General features: G+C 55.0%; 1 protein-coding gene across 2 annotated transcripts; it reads right to left on the minus strand.

The window, feature by feature from the left end:
- Window positions 1–874: 874 nt before the first annotated feature.
- On the minus strand, window positions 875–16,906 carry Sgta (small glutamine rich tetratricopeptide repeat co-chaperone alpha). Of its 2 annotated transcripts, none has more exons than XM_041669134.1 (12): window positions 16,843–16,906; window positions 8,952–9,086; window positions 7,784–7,890; window positions 7,595–7,679; window positions 6,131–6,230; window positions 5,581–5,685; window positions 4,555–4,693; window positions 4,128–4,190; window positions 3,608–3,645; window positions 2,599–2,688; window positions 2,364–2,483; window positions 875–1,814 (listed from the first exon to the last, which is right to left on the minus strand). In XM_041669134.1, exons 2-11 carry the CDS (start codon window positions 9,049–9,051, stop codon window positions 2,366–2,368), a joined length of 945 nt encoding a protein of 314 aa, XP_041525068.1. In that variant the 5' UTR covers window positions 9,052–9,086; window positions 16,843–16,906; the 3' UTR covers window positions 875–1,814; window positions 2,364–2,365. The 2 variants fall into 2 exon arrangements, with proteins under 2 accessions (XP_041525068.1, XP_041525067.1); XM_041669133.1 differs by having other exon boundaries at window positions 7,595–7,682.
- Between the last annotated feature and the right edge of the window lie 1,075 nt (window positions 16,907–17,981).

Below are 17,981 nucleotides of genomic sequence, written 5' to 3' on the forward strand. Positions count from 1 at the left end.
GAGTCTAGTTCCATCACTGAGTGCCACATGATAGGAGACACCTGACTGACATCACATGCATGTTGTGGCATGGACACACCAAAGAACCCCCCACCCTTTTTTGAAATTTCCTACTCAGGGTTTTTGTGTGACCCTGGCTGTCCTGGAACTCGCTCTGTAGATGAGGCTGGTCTCCAACTCTCAGAGACCTCTGCCTCCCGAGTGCCGGGATCGCCACCATGAAGTTCTCACAGTTGCTGGCTCTGACAACACGAGAACGGCTGTCTTGGTAACATGCAGACAGGTAGAAGTAGGTGTCTGTCGTCACCTGCAAGTCTCTCTCCAATACTAAGCACTGCACCCCAAAAGCATGGCCTCCAAGGCAGATGATCACCAACACTGGGGACCATACAGTCAGGCCCTGGGGTTACTCACCCTGAAGACTACAGAACAGGCTAAGGCCATTCTCTGCAGTCACTCAGAAACACACAGAGATTGGTCCTAAAGGCCTGTGCCTCCATAGCCAAGAGCTTGCTGGGTGCCGGCCTCCACCTGCCTCCCTGACAGGGCTTGGTTTCCTGTTGCCTGTGAAGCTGATAGCAGGGAAGGGACAGGGTAGCTGGCTGCCAAGGCTGGGTCTTCAGGTCCGAGGGCAGGAACCCCATTTCCCATGGGTGCAGGCCCCACCCCCACGGACCTACCAGTAGCCTGCATCCAACTCTAACCAACCGTTTCCCATGTGTACAGTATCTGAGGGGCCTTGCCATGTCTCCTGTGTGCCAGGTGGACAGACTGACCCTCCAGGCTGTGGTGTGTTATCAGGGGGACAGACTGACCCTCCAGGCTGTGGTGTGTTAGTTGTCAGGTCCATGGGATTCAGGCTGACACGGAAGGCCAAGTATCACCCTTGTCTCTTTATTACCCAGGAGTTCTGTGCCCAGGTGGGCACTGCTGCGGCCTGCAAGTGGACGGCACTGGCCACAGGGCCCATCTTCTTCCTACTGGCTACCTACAACACACACAGCTGACACTACTGCTGGTTCAGCTGTCCTGTGATCTTGCCTCCCGCTCCTGGAGCTGAGAGCGGGGGGTGGGGACAGCTACATGGCCTCACTCACTGTACAGACTGCCCCTGAACAAAAATGGTTCTGGTGGCTGTTTCAGGGCTCATCACATGGCACGGGGCCAACACCCCCAGACTGCCCACCAACCCGAGACACTGAATTCCCATGAGATAGAGGACAGGAGGGCACAGACGGGGCAGGATGCCCATGTCTTCTATCCGGGCTGAGGATGGAGCAGGACTGCTGATGGCTATGAAGAGGAGAGACATGGACAGTCCACAAGTGGGGCAAAAGTCACAGATCTCGCCTGTGTGGCACAGGCCACTGAGATAAGTCAGGCAGGGGCACCTGTTGGGACCTGCAACCCAAGTGTGGGCACAGAACGCTGGCACCTGGCTGGGGCTGGCAGTGGACGCTTCCCAGGGGGCTGAGAGTCAACCATTCAAGTCCCTTTAAACCAGGCAGGGTATGGCTTGGGACCCAAGGGCCCAGAACACACCCGTGGCTCCCGTGCTGCCCTGCACCCCCAGCAGCTTCCCTCGGTGCTGAAGGAGAGGGTGCTGGTGTGTGGCTGTCCAGTTGACTCTTCCGGGAAGGGATGGGGGCGGAAAGAATACAAAAAACGGAAGTGGGGGATTGGGAATGAAGAGAAACACAGGGGGCGAGTCCGTCTTAACATGCAGGTCCAGTCTCTCTCTCTTGGGCAGCCTGACGGAGGAAATGCTAAAACACCAGGAGGCCGAGGAGCGATGGGATCACCACACAGATGAGCTGTGGACAGAAGCCAGGGCAGTGAAAGCCAGGACCAGACTAGGGGTCCAGCAAAGGAGGCCAGACGGGGACACCCGGGTGCAGTATGGCTTCAGGGAAACTACCAGCAGTTGAATGTGGTGGCAGACACCTGTTGCTTGGTCTCTAGTTTGGGGACAGCTTTGGCAACTTGAGACCAAAAACCAAAATACAAAACTAAACATGAGGGCTGGGGGACGGCTCAGCCTGTGAAGTGCTCACTTCTCTCACACCTGAGGACCTGAGTTCAGTCTCCAGAGCCACGCAAATAAATAATCAAGCAGCATGGAACGAGCCAGCAAACCCAGCAGTGTGACGCGGGAACTGGAGATACAGGGAGCCTGGAGAACCTGACAAAACTCCAGGCCAGTGACACCCCAAAGGCTGAGGTCTGAAGACCAACACCCGAGGTTAGCTCTGGACACAGACACTAATTCTCATGTAGACAGCAAATGGGGAACTTCTTATAGGTACTGACAAGCAGGGACAGGACAGCTCGACCGTCGGCACAGGTAGCACCACTGGCTTTACCGTCACTCCTGCTGCTCCTCGTGGCTGGCGCTGGGTGTCCGGCTGCGCACCACCTGGCTCCGGATCTGCTCCACAAACTCTGGGTTCTGCTGCTGCATCTGCTGTGCAAATTGCTGGCCCCTGTGGACGCCCAGGAGACCAACTGTGCTGCTGCTTCCTACAGCCCCCTCTCTGGCCTGCCCCTCCCACCCGCGCAGCCTCTCCCTACCCCTCCTAGACCCACAGCAGCACTCACGCCTGGATGAGGCTGGCCAAGTCACTCTGCGATGAACTGCTGCCCGGGGTGCCCAAGGGGTTATGGCCGCCGGAGATCATGCCTGACATCCTGCAGGAGAAAGGACTAAGCACATAGCCTGTGCAGCCCTGCCTCTGTCCCAGGACCCACAGACAACTCGTCGGGTGAGCAGGCCCTTCCCACAGTTGTGCCCCCTCCTCTCGGGCTGTAAGCTGAGTCCACATGTGTTTGCCATGACTGACAATGTGGGGAGCTGGCAGGAATTGGAGGAGACCTCGGACACCCTATAGAGAATGAGCCAGCAGCACTACACGCACAGCTGCATGGCAGACAGCAGTCAGGACAAATGGCTTCTGACAGCTCTCAACAGGAGGTTCTGACCCACACCATAGCGCCAGGGGACCCAAGGGATCTATGTCATTTAAGAGTCGGACACAGAGGCCCAGACACAACGCCATAATGGGAAATAAATGCCCACAACTGGCCCACAGGGTCGAGAGGTCAACCTGTGGGTGCTGAGATGGGGAGAGAACGGGACCAGGGGGACTGAAGGGCTAAGCAGACAGCAGTGCAGCAGCTGTGTGACAACCTGATGACACGTGAACTCTAGGACAGCAAGGCTGCATTTAATTCAGCACAGAGGTCACGGCTGTTTTGGGTTACACCAAGGGCTCCAGCCTAGCTGGAGCTACACAGTGGGACCCTGTCTCAAAACATAAATACTAAAGTAGACTTTGGATTTCTCTTATACAAATACAAACTAACAAACAAAAGCAACAACTCTGGCTTTCTCATATTAAAAAAAAATTGTAACAGAGGATGGAGAAATGATTCACAGTTAGAACACTGGCTGCTCCCATCAAAGTCCTGGGTTCTGCTCCCAGCACCTACACGGCAGCTCACAACCAACTCCAACTCCAGTTCCAAGGGATCTGACCCCTTCTGGCCTCACTGGGTCACGCACACATGTGCTCCAAGCAGGGAAGGACAGAGGGGCAGTGTCACTTACAGCTGCTGCAGCTGGGGACTGTTCATTAAGCTGGAAGCCTGAAGAGGAAAAAGACAGACACATCAGGAGGAGGCCAAGCCGGGGCCACAGTGGCCCCAGAGGACAGACAGTCCCAACAGATTTCTGACTTGACACCGGTCACTGCATAACAAGCGGGTCTGGAACTCCCTGTCCCAGCATCCCAGTGCTTGGCTCTCAGGCCTACACACCATGCCCAGGTACGAAGAGCCTTCCAAGGTGAAAACCATGCTCAACCCCAAACAGCCATGTTTGCCCGGAGACCACACATGGCTGGCGGGGGGGGGGGGCACGGCAGCAAGGCCCAGCCCCTTCTCCAAACGGCATGCCCACAGAGCCAGACACCCCAGAAGTGACATGTTCAGCAAGAACTGCAAACAATCCCTGCTGGCTGAGGCTGCAGTGCCCACAGTGCAGACACAGCGCACCACAGCCTCCTCACAGGGGTAGGCTTGGGGCGGGAACCCTGGTCTGGTCTGTGGAGGCTGAGCTGTGTACCTACCATGGTGATGAAGTGCGGGTTGTTCAGCAGACCGGCAATGTCCAGGCTGCCCACGCCTCCCGTCTGAAGGAGAAGCATCAGTTAGTGGTGTCTGGAGCCAGCCTAGCCACTCTGGGGAAAAGACGACTGGCCGCAGCCCTCAGGGTCTCGGAGGCTCTACACCATTCAGGGAGGGTCCTGCCAGGAGCCCCCAACAAGCCTGCCTGTCACTGTGAACCCCTGCACAGCCTGCACCCCACCACCTTGTCTGTGACCTTCAGACCTGTCACCATCACACAGACCACACAGAGGGTCCTGCTCCATGTCCTCAGCTCCTCTATAACCTACATGGCCCCGGGGCCTACTCTGCCCCATGTTCCTGAAAGCCCTCCCAGAGCAGGGGCTCCAGCATGGCCTCCCATCACCCCCTCTTGTAGAATAGGCTCACGGGACTCGGCGCCTCCCGCAGCTTCAGCTCCGCGATCTTGAGGTTGGACTTGTATGTGTCATTCTCAGGGTCCAGCTCCAGGGCCTTCTTATAGTAAGCCACGGCCTCGGCATGTTTGTTCAGGCTGGAGAGAGCAAGGCTGGAGACAAGCAGGTCAGGAGAGCTCAGCAGGCCAAGGAGACTCAGCACCAACCCTTTCCTGTCTCCGTGGCACCAGGGCTCCACGGAGGGTACTCCTCATCTGGGGAGACTGAGGTGACACATGTCCAGCACTCAGGAGGCTGGGGTAGGCGGATCTCTGTGAGTTCGAGGCCAGCCTGGTCTACAGAGTGAGTTCCAGGACAGGCTCTAAAAAGCCCTAGCCTACATCTAAGAATGCTACTGAGGATACCTGGAGAGCCTGAGGCTGGTCTCCCAAAAGAACAAAGGGATGGGTCAGTGATGGCACACATTTAATCCCAGCACTAGGAAGAGGCAGGAGGATATCTAAGAGCTTGAGGCCAGTCTGGTCTACAGAGCAGATTTCAGGACAGCCAAGGCTATACAGAGAACAGAGAAACTCTGTCTCAAAAAAAAATAAAATAAAATAAAATAAATTGATATTAAAAAGAGGGAGGGGCGGTGAGTGCTGGAGAGATGGTTCGGAGGGTAAGAGCACTGACTGCTCTTCCAGAGGTCCTGAATTGTATTCCCAGCAACCACATGGTGGCTCACAACCATCTGAATGAGATCTGGTGCCCTCTTCTGGCCTGCAGGCAGATATGTGGACAGAACCCTGTATACACAATAAATAAAATAAATCAATCTTTAAAAAGAAAAAAGAAAAACAAAAAGAGGGATGGCGACATACATGTTGTTCACTGCAGGAAGGCCTGCCTGGCTGCACCGCACACAAGGACAGGTGCTCCCAGGCACCTGCCTTGGCAATGAGCACACGGCACAGGTATCCAGTCTCCCCGTGCTGCAGCTGCTCGAGGAACGTGGTCCTGACCCTGTGGCACACACCGCAGCACCAGCTGCACTTACCCCATGCGGCCATAGGCTTTGCTGTAGCCTGGGTCGATGCCGATAGCACGTTCGCAGTCCTGCACGGCCCCCACGTAGTTCCCCAGCTTGCTGTAGGCTGCAGCTCTGGAGAGAGGGGTCAGTAAGCAGACACTCTGGCCCTCCTCACAGAGGACAGAGGCCTCTCTAGGTGCTGGTCTGTGGCAGGAAGGTGGGTGGGCATGATACCCCACTCCACTGGGGCCACAGAGGCTCCAGAGCCTACCACAGACCTTGACAGGGACACACGGCTATGTGTGACTCTGCACCACATAATGAAAAGCCAAAATAAAAAGGACAATAAATAATAGGGTGGGCTATCTGAGTCTCCAGCTGTCTGGTGCAGGGCTGCGCTTACCCAGCTCAGGGTCCTAGGTGAGAATCATACCATCTCAAAAGACACCAGTGCGGACTCTTCCCACACCCTGGGAGAACACCTGACCCTCGCTCTTCACTCGGAGCCATAGTTCAGCACAGTCCACACCTCCCAGGTCCCCCACAGCTGCAACCATGCCCCTGGCCAGACCAGCACCTGTTACAGAAGTAGACGGCATTGGAAGGGTTGAGATCAATGGCTTTGCCATAGAGGTGCACGGCTGCCTCAAAGTTCTCCAGCTTCATCTGCTCGTTACCTGCGGAGCGAGAGAGGAACATAGGCTGGCCCTTGCTGCTGCAGGCTGACCCACACTGCCACAGGCTAGCCCATGCTGCCATCAACCCCTAGCTCCTCTGGGCTAATATTCCAAAAGGGAGAGCCGACGCCCAGGTGACACTGGGACTTCTTTTCAGATAAAGGGTCACGTATCCCAGGCTGGCCTCAAACTTACAACATAGGCAACTCCTGGCCCTCCTTCCTCTACCCCAGTGCTGGAACGAGAGGTGTGGCACCATGCCTGGGAAATGCGGTGCTGGGGGTAGAAGCCTGCTTCACACAAGCTGGGCGGAGGCTCTGCCCACTGCTCCAGACAGAGGCAGTGCTGGGTACATGGCAGGCCCACTTGACAAGAATGCAGCCTGCACAGGCTCGTGTTCCAGCCAAGTGCATCTCACACAGAACCAAAGACAGGTAGGGCCAGTCACCTCCTAGGAGCCACAGATGGTTGCCTATAGGGCCTGTGGTCTACCTGAGCTTTTCCTCAAAGCCATGGTTCACGCAGATCATTAAGTTTTATCCCCCCCCCCACACCACTTCCTGAGTGCTGGGAGTAAAGGCATGCTCCATACCGCCCATTTTATTATTATAATACATTAAAAAGGGCTGGAGAGATGGCTCAGCAGTCAGAGCACAGGCTGTTCTTCCAGAGGTCCTGAGTTCAATTCCCAGCAACCACATGGTGGCTCACAGCCATCATATAATGAAATATGGTGCCCCCTCCTAGCCTGCAGGCAGATATGCAGGCAGAACATTGTATATGTATACATAATAAAAAAAATCTTTAAAAAAACTTAAGTTTTGCACTCGGGAGGCAGAGGCAGGTGGATTTCTGGGAGTTCGAGGCCAGCCTGGTCTACAAGAGCTAGTTCCAGGACAGGCACCAAAGCTACAGAGAAACCTTGTCTTGAAAAAAAAAAAAAAAAAACAACAAAAAACAAAAAACTTAAGTTTTGTTTTTGAGAGTTTTGCAATGGAATCCTGGCTGGCCTGGAACGCACCATGGGGACTGAGCTAATTTTGAATTCAAAGATGATATGCCTCTTGAATGCCAGGATAAATACATATTTTATTCCGAATTATTTGTGTGTAAGGGCATGCGGGTGCAGTGCCCACAGAGGCTAATGGATCCCCAGAGCTGCGCACAGAGCCAGCACGAGCTAGCTGCTTGACAAAGGCACTGAGAACTGACCTAGGCCCCTGCAAGGACAGTGCGAACCTGAATGCTGCACCGTCCCTCCAGCCCACACAGGCACTTTTAACATGCCCGTGCCCCTGCCCCTCCCACTGACCGCTCCCTCCGGCACCTTGCAGAGGCTCCCATGACATATCTGTCTCTCTTACCTTCAGTTTTGAGGCGCTCTGCCTCAGCGGAGTCCTCCTCAGAGGGTGGTGTCCTGTCAGGGTCCCTCGGGTTCTGTGGCATCTCCTGCTAGGGGGAAAACAATCCCACTGTGTCTAACTAAACCTGCCCTTGACCTGGGTAAAGTACCAAATGCCCACACACTGCCATCAGGGGAAGCCCGGGCTCACCTTGCTGGCAGCAGCTGCTTCAAATATCTCTGGCAGGGTCTGGGGGAGAGCTAGGTCACTGTCCTCCATTGTCACCCCAAAGGCTGTCTCCAGACACTGGATGGCAACTGTATGGGAGGGTAGATGAGCTGGCCCCTGGAGTGTAGGGCTACCAGGCATGGGCCGGGGCCTACAGGTAGTTAGTTCAGGCTGCCCTCTCGCTTCCAGCCCCACACCGAGTTCTGGTAACAGATGTGCACCAGCACACCTGGTTTGAACCCGGGACTTCAGACAAGCTAGGTTGCATGTTCTACCCACTGAGCCCCTGCCCAGCACTCACATGTCTTCAAACATGTATCCAAAAACCCCAACCACCTATACCTATCTTCTCAGTAACCTTCAGTCGGCCTCAGACATGCTCGCCTGACAGCAGGAGGCACACACGGAGGCCTGAGGTGGGAGACCTCACGTCCTCTGTGGGGTCCCAGTGCTAAGGCTTGGCCTGACCATCCCCGGCAGGCCCTCTGGGAACAGTGCGTGTCTCCCCAGGGTGGGACCCCTGCTGTGGAGCAGACCGGTGCAGCAGGCTGGGCTCCTCAGGAAAGGACACTCCGGACCACAACTGGGGAGCTGTCACTCATGCTGGGGTGAGCTCTGGTGACACAGCTGTCTGAGTCATTTCTCTTCTGTAAGTGACCTCACTGGCTTACAAGCTGGGCTATGGTGGTGTCTGTATTTGGCTTATCACTCCCTGTCTCAAGTGGACAAACATTGGTCACATCTCCCCAGGAACAGTGCCACACAATGAGGAAGGCGAGGAGGTCCACACAGGAGCCCAGCAGCCACGGAAACTGCCCGGAACCACTGTCCTCTACAAGACATATGGTACCGGGGAAGCAGAGGGAAGGATGCTGGATGCTGGCATCTGGGAGGCACAGTAAGGACAGCCATACTAGGGGCTGAACCTTGGCTGCCAGCAGGGAGATGATTAGGGCACAGTCACAAGGAACAGCAAAGGGAACCCTGGGCACCAGTGGGGTGCTGGGCACCTGCCACTCCCCTCATGAGCCATGGAAGGGAACAGATGCCCAGGCCGTGTATGCTTGCTGGCTACCTCCCGCTTCTGTGGTTGACAGGTGGGGGTATTGTGGCTCTGGACAGAGGCTGGCAGGGCATCAGCCACACCTACCCTCTAGGCTCTCCTGGGCATCAGGCGAGAGCCCGCCATGCCGCAGCTGGCCATGCAGGAACTGGATGATGGCATACGCCAGGCGCTTCCTGTTGTCCATCTTGAGGCTATTGAGGTGACGCTGCCTGCTCAGACCTGTGGGGACAGTCAAAGTGTAGGATGTGGGACTGGTGGTGGAGACCTGGCAGCCGACCACTACCAGAGCTGCTCGAGATCACCAGCCAGTCCTAGTCACAGTTGGTGACACCATGGCATGGAGCCACAGACCTATCTGCCACACAGAAACAACTGTCTCACAGGATACAGTGCTGGGGATGGATGGAGAGCAAGCCCAGGGCAAGTGTCATCTCTGAGCACTCTTTTCACAGCCCCTCCTGGGGTCAGGTGAGCACAGCTGTTTTCTGGGACCCAGGGTGAGGTGTCTAGTTCCTTGACCACCCATACACACCCAGAGCTTGGCAGGTGCTTCAGCTTACCCGTCCCAGTCCCCAAGACACATGGTGACACTGCACAGTGACACCAGGACATCTCTGAACACCAGAGGGACCACGGGATGGGGCATTCCTGACCACCTTGGGGCTACTTCAGCCCAGGGAATCTTTGGAGGCAGTAATGAGCTCAGTCCCCTGGGGTAGGGTATTGAGGTCACGTCTCTGTAGGGAGCCCCGAGCACTGGTAGCACTGACAGAAACCCTCAAAGAGGGTGTGGCACCACAGCAGACACCACATGACAGGGCTACAAGCAGAGAGACCAGGGCAACAGCAGCCCAGAGGTGAGGAGGGCAGGAAGGAAGATAGCTGGGGCATGAGGCTCTGCCATCAAAGTTCATCAAAGTTCTGTCCAGGACAGAAGCTGGCTAGAGTCTGGCACTTGGCGTGTGATCACATGATAGCCCTGCAAGTAATGGAAAGGCCATGTGACTCTCAAAGCCAATGAGCTGGTTCCTGCATCTGTCAAGTGGGGTAGACAGAAACCTCACAGCCACTGCACTACCAGGACAGTCCTCGGCCAGAGCAGGGCCCACACTTGTCCCAATGTCACGATCCCTCTACACAGACCCAGACTGATAGCACTGTGAGACCCCCAGGGACCAGCTCAGTATCCCGAGCCTCAGTTTCCTCCTGTGTCACTGAAAGTGGCACCAGCAGGCCTGGTGGTGCGTAAGAAGGGAGGACCCAGATCCTGGAATGGAGGAGGCAGTGTAGGACACATCCCTCTGCAGGCTCACAAGGTGTCCCTTGTGCCTAGGAGCCCTGTGCCTGCCCGTCTCAACAGGCTGGGCAGCTCCTGCCTGAGAAGCCACTGCTGGCCATGCCTGACTGGCACCCATGGACTTTCTATGCCATCTCTCTTCTCCACTCACTACGACCACAAGGGCAGGGCTGGCCAACCTTCCCTTCCCCAGCATACACTGGTCCCTTCTGCCATGACCTTCATCCTGACACCCGACACAGGGGGTGCTCTTAGCAGTGGTGGGTGCTGGCCACTGGCCAGGCACTCCACACATGCCTGCTGGACACAGACACCCCGGCCTGAGGACACACATGCTGGCTACACCACAGTGATTGGCACTTTGCCATGAACATTCTAGAAGGCAGCCTCAGACCATGATCTGAAAGGGGCAGGGTCAATCTGGATTGAAGACTGAGACGTGAAAACAGCATGGTGGGGGGCCTGCTCCCAGGCTGGCACCCAAGCCACAGAACCCACAAGCAGATACACTTTCCCCTTCACCTCTACACAGAGGAGCCCAAGTATGACTGACTGCCTTTGAAGACAGGGTCTTTGTAGAGGTGACCAGGTTAAAGTGAGGCCAAAGTGGGTCCTGATTCAGGGAAAGATTTAGGGCAGAGATCACAAGCCTGTGATCCTGGTACCCCTGTGGCTGAGGCAGGAGAATGACGTGTTCAAGGTCAGTCTGAGTAGACCAGAGGTCAGGGATTGAAAGTCATGGCTCATGCTATTATTCCCAGCACTGAGGAGGCAGAGGCCAGCCATAGCCAACAAGGAGTCTCTGTTTCAAGATAACTAAATAAATATGGGGGCTGGGGAGATGATCTGATCCCCTCTGCTGGAGGGATGGATGGGGACACACACACCTTTAAACTCCGCAGGGGTTCTGCTCAGCTCCAAGCTCTTGCCTAGCATATACAAAGCCTGGAGCCCTAGTCACAAAACACGAACATGATGAAGATGTGTGAAGACAGAGGTGGCAATAGTCGCCCCGACTCAGAAGAAGCCATCCAGGCTCTGGGACGTCCCCTCACCTGAAAAGGACCCTTTCTCCTCTTACCAGCACCAGGGGAGAGAGGTCGCTGTGTTTAACACAGCCGGCTCAGACATAGGCTTAGGCTCTGACTCTAAGGACAAATGGGCCACTAGGGACACAAACCAGGAACCAAATGACAGCGGTAGGCTGCGCATAGCAGAAAGCTAAGGCCGAGCAGGACCTCTGGCTTGTCCCAAGGGGAGCCTGGAATCCACACACCCACTCCATGCCTGCCTGTCAGGCACAGGAAAGCCACTTCCCATCCTAGCACTCTGGAGCTGAGGTCTGAGGACAGCACATTCCATGCTGGCCTGGGCTCTGTCGAGAGACTCTGACTCAATAGTTAAGTGAAGGGGTGAAGCAAGCTTTTAACCCCAGACTCGGGAGGCAGAGAGAGTTCAAGGCCAGCCTGGCCTACAGAGCGAGTTCCAGGACAGCCAGGCTACCCAGGGAAAGTCTGCCTTTAAAAAAAAACAAGAAATACAAACACAAAACAAACAAATGAATAAAACAGGACCAGGGGTCAGCAAACTGGCTTAGTAGCGGAGTTTGTCACCAAGCTGGTAAACTAAGTTCCATCTCTGGGCCCACACGGAGGAAAGAGAGGCCGGACTCCTGAGCTGTCTCCTCCACAGCGCCCACACGTGCCCAGAATTGTAAACTACAGCTGGGAGATGGCACCATGAGTGCAGTGTCTGCTGCTCTGCAAACGTGAGGACCCGAGTTCAAATTCCCAACGTCCATGTGAAAAGCTGAGCATGGTAACGCACTGTACTGCAGGGCTGGGGTGGGACGGGGATCTCTGGAGTCCACTGGCAGGGTTGCAGAAGTCACTGAGGAAGACGTGGCATGTGGCCTCTGCATAAGCCTGCCTGCTCCAGGGTGACCTCCTGGAGTGGAGTGGGTGGAGACCAGGATGGCCCCACAAAGAACAGGTGTCTCCATAGTACAGGATGACTGGATTAGAAGACAGCTCTGTGACAACATGGACCTGTCACCAAGAGGAGCAGCAGTGTCTGCCTTAGTCCCTCAATGATGGCTGCCTGGAATGTTGAATATTCTTGTCACTCAGCACCAGTCCTGACAAACAAGCCCCCACCCCACCCAGCTCAGAGTCAAGGTTGCTTTAGACCACTAATTCCCTCCCCACAGCCATTGGCCTTCCTCTGCGGGACGTCCCAGGCGTGGAAGGTTGGGGGGTTCTGGCTGGAGGACAAGGCTCTCAAAGGCCCATTTCTCTGGAACAGTGAACGTTGAGTATAGCTGCCCACCATCCAGGAAGTAGTCCTAGGGTGCTCTAAGTGCCATCTCCACACCACTCTCCCCAACAGCAACAACACTATGAATGTGCAGCACCAGACCCAGCTCGCCCAGGACCAACACACCCGTGCACATCGCTGTGCCCGCTCACCCCTTCATCTCAGAACCAAACCCAAACCTAGGGTGGCTGAGTAGGTGGCTGAACAAGTGGAAGGACCTGAGTTCAGATCCCCGGCACCCACCTAATGGCTGGTTGTGGTCATATGTGTGGGTTACCTGGTGCCTGGGCATGAGTGGAGACAGGAGGATGGCTGGGTCTTGCTGGCCACCAAGCTAACCCCACGGTCGGGGTACCCTGCTTCAAGGAAAGAAGATGGCAAAGCCTTGCAGTTAGCCTCATCCATACGGCAAGTTCCAGACCAGCCAGTAAGACCGTCTCAAATGAACTAAACCCACACCCAGCATAGCAGAGCTCACTAGTGTCCCCCCCTTACCTACGCTCCTGTCCAGGACAAAATGAAGGGTGTCACCTCTGAGCCCTACACAGGCCCTGCCCAACCTCACTACCCACAGCAGCTCCGAGAAGCACAGCCGTGCTCACCTGCAAAGCAAGCAGACGTCGTAGCACACGAGCACTGTCTAGGCGTCAGGCAGGCCCTGCGAGCACAGCTGCTGTGCATCCCAAACTTCCCAAAACTCAAGGGCAGCCCCTGCCCCATAGGTCTGCACCTACAAGTTCTACCCCCACCCCAAACCTGAGGTAGCCTCGGACCTCATCTTGGGCTGTGCACCCCAGAGCACTCTGGACAGTTGTCAGTTGTCTTCTGGGCCGAAGCTCCAGGTGCCATCCACACAAGGTGGCAACCTGAGAGGGAGGGCCTATCTCCAAGCCATGCAATCCAGTCCCCCTTCTACGGCTATTGGTTTTCTTATAGAAACCTAACAGAGGGGCTGGAGAGATGGCTCAGAGGTTAAGAGCACTGGCTGCTCTTCCAGAGGTCCTGACTCCAATTCCCAGCAACCCCATGGTGGCTCACAACCATCTGTAATGAGATCTGGTGACCCCTTCTGGTGTGCAGGCATACATGGAGGCAAAATGTTGTATACATAATAAATAAAGCTTTTAAAAAAGAAAAAGAAACATAACAGAGCCAGGGTTGTGATCCCAGCATGCGCAAGATTGCAGGAGGCTGCTATAAGTTCAAAGCCAGCTGGGCTCCATCCTCAAAGAACAATGCAGGTGGCAGGGACAACACTGCATAGGAGCAGTGTTACGGAAGGTCAGTTCTCAGCACCCAGATAAGCCACTCACAAGGGCCTGAACCCCAGCTACGGATGATCTGATGCCCTCTTCTGGCCTCCATGGGCACTGCATGCATGTGCACACACAAATGTGTACACAATTAAAAACCAATCTTTAAAACAATGAAAAACAATAAACAGAGTAGAGCATGTGGCACACTCCCATCCCCCCAGCACTTGGGAGGTGGAGGCAGGAAGACCAGGATCAGGACATTCTCCTACACAGTCTGAGGGCAGCCTGGGCTATCTGAACTCCTGTTTCAAATATAAAAATATGAAAATGTAGAGCTGACTCCCACATGAGGACCAAGAAACACAGAGCAGGACTCTGGCAGGGTGGCGGGTTTGTGATGTGAGTGGGAAGCACCATGATAAATGCTTGGCTCAAGACATTGGCAGGGCCGGGCGGTGGTGGCGCACGCCTTTTATCCCAGCACTTGGGAGGCAGAGGCAGGCGGATCTCTGTGAGTTCGAGACCAGCCTGGTCTACAAGAGCTAGTTCCAGGACAGGCTCCAAAACCACAGAGAAACCCTGTCTTGAAAAGCCAAAAAAAAAAAAAAAAAAAAAAGGGGGGGCTGGAAAGATGGCTCAGAGGTTAAGAGCATTGCCTGCTCTTCCAAAGGTCCTGAGTTCAATTCCTGGCAACCACATGGTGGCTCACAACCATCTGTAATGGCATACACACAGACAGAATATTGTATACATAATAAATAAATAAATATTTAAAAAAAAAAGACCTTGGCAGGGTCAGAACTTTCACGAGCTAACTTACACGCACAGTGTGCACGACAGGATCCCTGGGAACACTCTGGACAGGCAAGGCTTGTCCTCCAACTCCAGCCAGGCCTCAACTCAAGCTGTCTGTCACCCAGCATATAGCAGGCTGCAGGACACTGCCAGAATAGAAAGCTAGCCTGGGCTAAAGTCCTCCCTGCCCCAACAAGTCCACAAGCCAAAGGTCAGTGTGGCAACTTCTCGGGTCTGGTGAGGCGCCTGGGGTGAGGGAAACCCCGTTTCAAAACAGAACTACAAGAAGGGCTTGAACACAGCTCAGCTAATGGAGCCGGTCCAGGATACAGAGTCCAGTGGGAAATCCTTTACCTTGCAAAACTGAGTGCACACACAATCTTGGGACCCACGTAATCTGCGCAGAGGCCTCAGTGGTGAGGAGAAACCGGACTAGGGTTTTAACACTAGCGCTAACTATGTAGCCAGGCTGGCCTCAAATTTAAGGCAATCCTCCAGTGTCTGCCTCCTGAGAGCTGGAATCATAGGCATGCTTCATCATTAGCATGCTCATGCATGCATGTGTGTGAGCATGTGTTCATACACCATCAACCTAGCGTGTAATTCCTCCAGCTACCACCTCGTTCTTTAGAAACAGCGTCTAACTGGGCGGTGATGGTGCTCACCTTTAATCCCAGCACTTGGGAGACAGAGGCAGGAGGATCTCTGTGAATTCAAGGCTAGCCTGGAACACAGGACTGAAAGACAGGCAAGAGGGCCCAGGGAATCTGCCCGTCTCTGGCCTCCTGGACCAAGAGGACAAGATTATCATCACTTGTGGCTTTTTACATGGGGGTGTAGGGACTCGAACTCAGAGCACATCACTCACAGAGCTGTTTCCCCAGCCCAGCAGGAGCATCGTTCATCTGTACAAGGTGCCTGACCTCTCCTCAGTGCAGAGGTCAGACCCTGCGGTAGCAGCAATCACAAGAGTCCCCAGACACTGCCGAGGGTTCTTGGGGACAAGAGTGGCCAGGGAGAGGAAAGATCGCTCAAACAAATAACCACAGACAGGAACTGAGCAAAGCGGATTACCCGATGGGGACCCGTGAAGGCCAATGGGTCGGCAGGCCCCTGCAAGTGACAGACAAGGACATTTACAACCATTTCAGGGACTTGTTTTGGTTTCGCTGTTGCTGCTGCCATTTCATTTTCTTGTTTGGTTTGGAATGGTTTTCCAAGGCACAGTCTCTCAGTGTAGCCCAGCCTGGCCTCAGACTCAGAGATCCACCTGCCTCTGCCTCCCGAATACTGGGAATAAAGGCAAAGGTGTGGGCTGCCCCGTCTGGTTTCTGAGAGAGGAGGAACTCACTACATAGCCCAAGCTGGCTTTGAGTATCACTCCCATCCCCCTGCCTCAGCCTCCCACAAGCTGGGAAGACAGCCAGCAAACCCTGTTTACACCTAAACTACTGGCTACGTTAACATCCTTTTCAAAATGAATTATGATGCCGGGTGTGGCGGTACACTTTAATCCCGGGCAGAGGTGGGAATCCGAGGCCAGCCTTGTCCACTCACTGAGGTCGAGGACAGCCAGGGATACATAAACACGCCCAACAAACTGAGCTGGTCTCACATTGTGGTCCACATAACTTCTTGCGTAGTCCAGGCTGGGCCCTGAAAGTCTCTAGGTAGCCCAGGCTGGACCTGAACTCGCAGTGATCCAACTGCCTCACTCCCTCAAATGCAATACCGGATCACAGGTTTTGGAGCAAGCAGCTGTACTAGTCTTCAGCGCGACGGTTTTTGGTTGTCGTTTCCGTGTCTTTGAGTGAAAGTATATAGTCCTGGCTGGCAGGAACTCACGCCGATCCTCCTGCCTCAGCCTCCACAGCGCTGACGCGAAGGCAAGTGTGGCAGCAGCACTGCCTTACCGCAGCTCAGAGCGCGCAAGCCCGGCAGGCACGCCCCCCACCCTCACCCACCTCGGCGAGCGCCAACAGCAGTGACGGCGTCCGCTGTCTACGAGGGGAAACTGAGGCTGAGCAAGGTCACCAGCGTGGCGAGCGGCGAAGCTGGGATGACATCCTGGCCCCGAGGGAACCCCGAGGATGCTGAGGTGGCCCCCACACCTAAACGCCGGCCTCTTCCTGAGAAAGAGCTACGGTGGACGCCGCCTGACTCAGTTTCTCCACTGCCGCCCGCTCACGTGACCGGCGGGGCGCAGAAGTTCGAAGCCCGAACCCCCTTTGTCTTAGGATCTCCCGAGCGCTGCGCATCCCGAGACACGGACCCCCACGGCCCCGGGGCGCGGCGGAGACCCCCGACTCACCTCTCAGTCGACCGAAGCCCCGACCCACCGTCGGCTGCGCCTGCGCACCGTGGCGCGGCCAGGCCCCGCCCTCAGGCCCATGACGCCTGCGCAGGAGGAACCCATTGCTCCGCGATCGCGTTCTGCGCGTGCGCCTGAGTGCCGGCTGGGGTGCGAGACGGAAGTGATGTCACACGGAGGCGGGCACAACCGGGTTGTTGGAAAATCTGACCTCGGAGGCGTAACGAAGGCCGGAAGTCAGTCTGACAGACCGAGGCGGACACGTGGTCTGGACCGGTCACGTGGCGCGGCGCCCCGCGTCGCGGCTCTGAATCTCCGCTACCCGGAGCCGCTAGGATGTTTTGTCTGCAGCTTTGGAGCGTATCCAGGAACTCGCTCTGTGGACCCCGCAGATCCGCCTGCCTCTGCCCCCCGAGTGCGCCAACAGTTGGTTTTTTTATTTAAATGACAGTCTTTAACTGAACCTCCTCGGAAGTGCTGGCACACAGGCACAACCCGTTTTCTGTGCGCTTAGCCACTGACCAATCTATTTTGGCCGCTATATATATATATTTTTTAATTTTTTTAAACTTTATTTAAGCCTGGTCTACAAGAGCTAGTTCCAGGACAGGAACCAAAAGCTACGGAGAAACCCTGTCTCGAAAAACCAAAAAAAAAAAAAAAACTTTATTTAATTTTATGTATGAGTACTCCGCATGTACACCTGCGTGTCAGAAGAGGGCATCAGATCCCGTTGTAGATGGTCCAGAGCCACCATGTGGGTGCTGGGAATTGAACTCAGGACCTCTGGAAGAGCAGCCGGTGCTCTTAACCGCTGAACCTTCTCTCCAGCCCCCTTGGCCACTCTTATTTTATACATGGTCCCTTTTTAAAGATTTGCGTTTAACTTTTAATTTTATGTATTGAAAAGTTTTATGTCCCAATAAACCTCTCCACCGACACATTAATCCAAATCAGACCAAATCAAACCGAATTAGAAAAGGCCCAGGTTTACTGGATGACAGCACTCAGGGTGTCCTTCCAGCCCAGCCAGGGAAGGAGATTTGAAGGAAGCCCGCGGAGACCACCTGTTCATTCTCTGGTGCACTTTAAATACCCGGGGTGGTCTTGAGCATCTCGGAGGAGGGGCCACTGTTTAG

The sequence above is a fragment of the Microtus oregoni genome, unplaced genomic scaffold, assembly GCF_018167655.1.
Source record: "Microtus oregoni isolate MIOR12 unplaced genomic scaffold, Mior012 000019F_ref0000042, whole genome shotgun sequence".
NCBI classification, from domain to species: Eukaryota; Metazoa; Chordata; class Mammalia; order Rodentia; family Cricetidae; genus Microtus; species Microtus oregoni.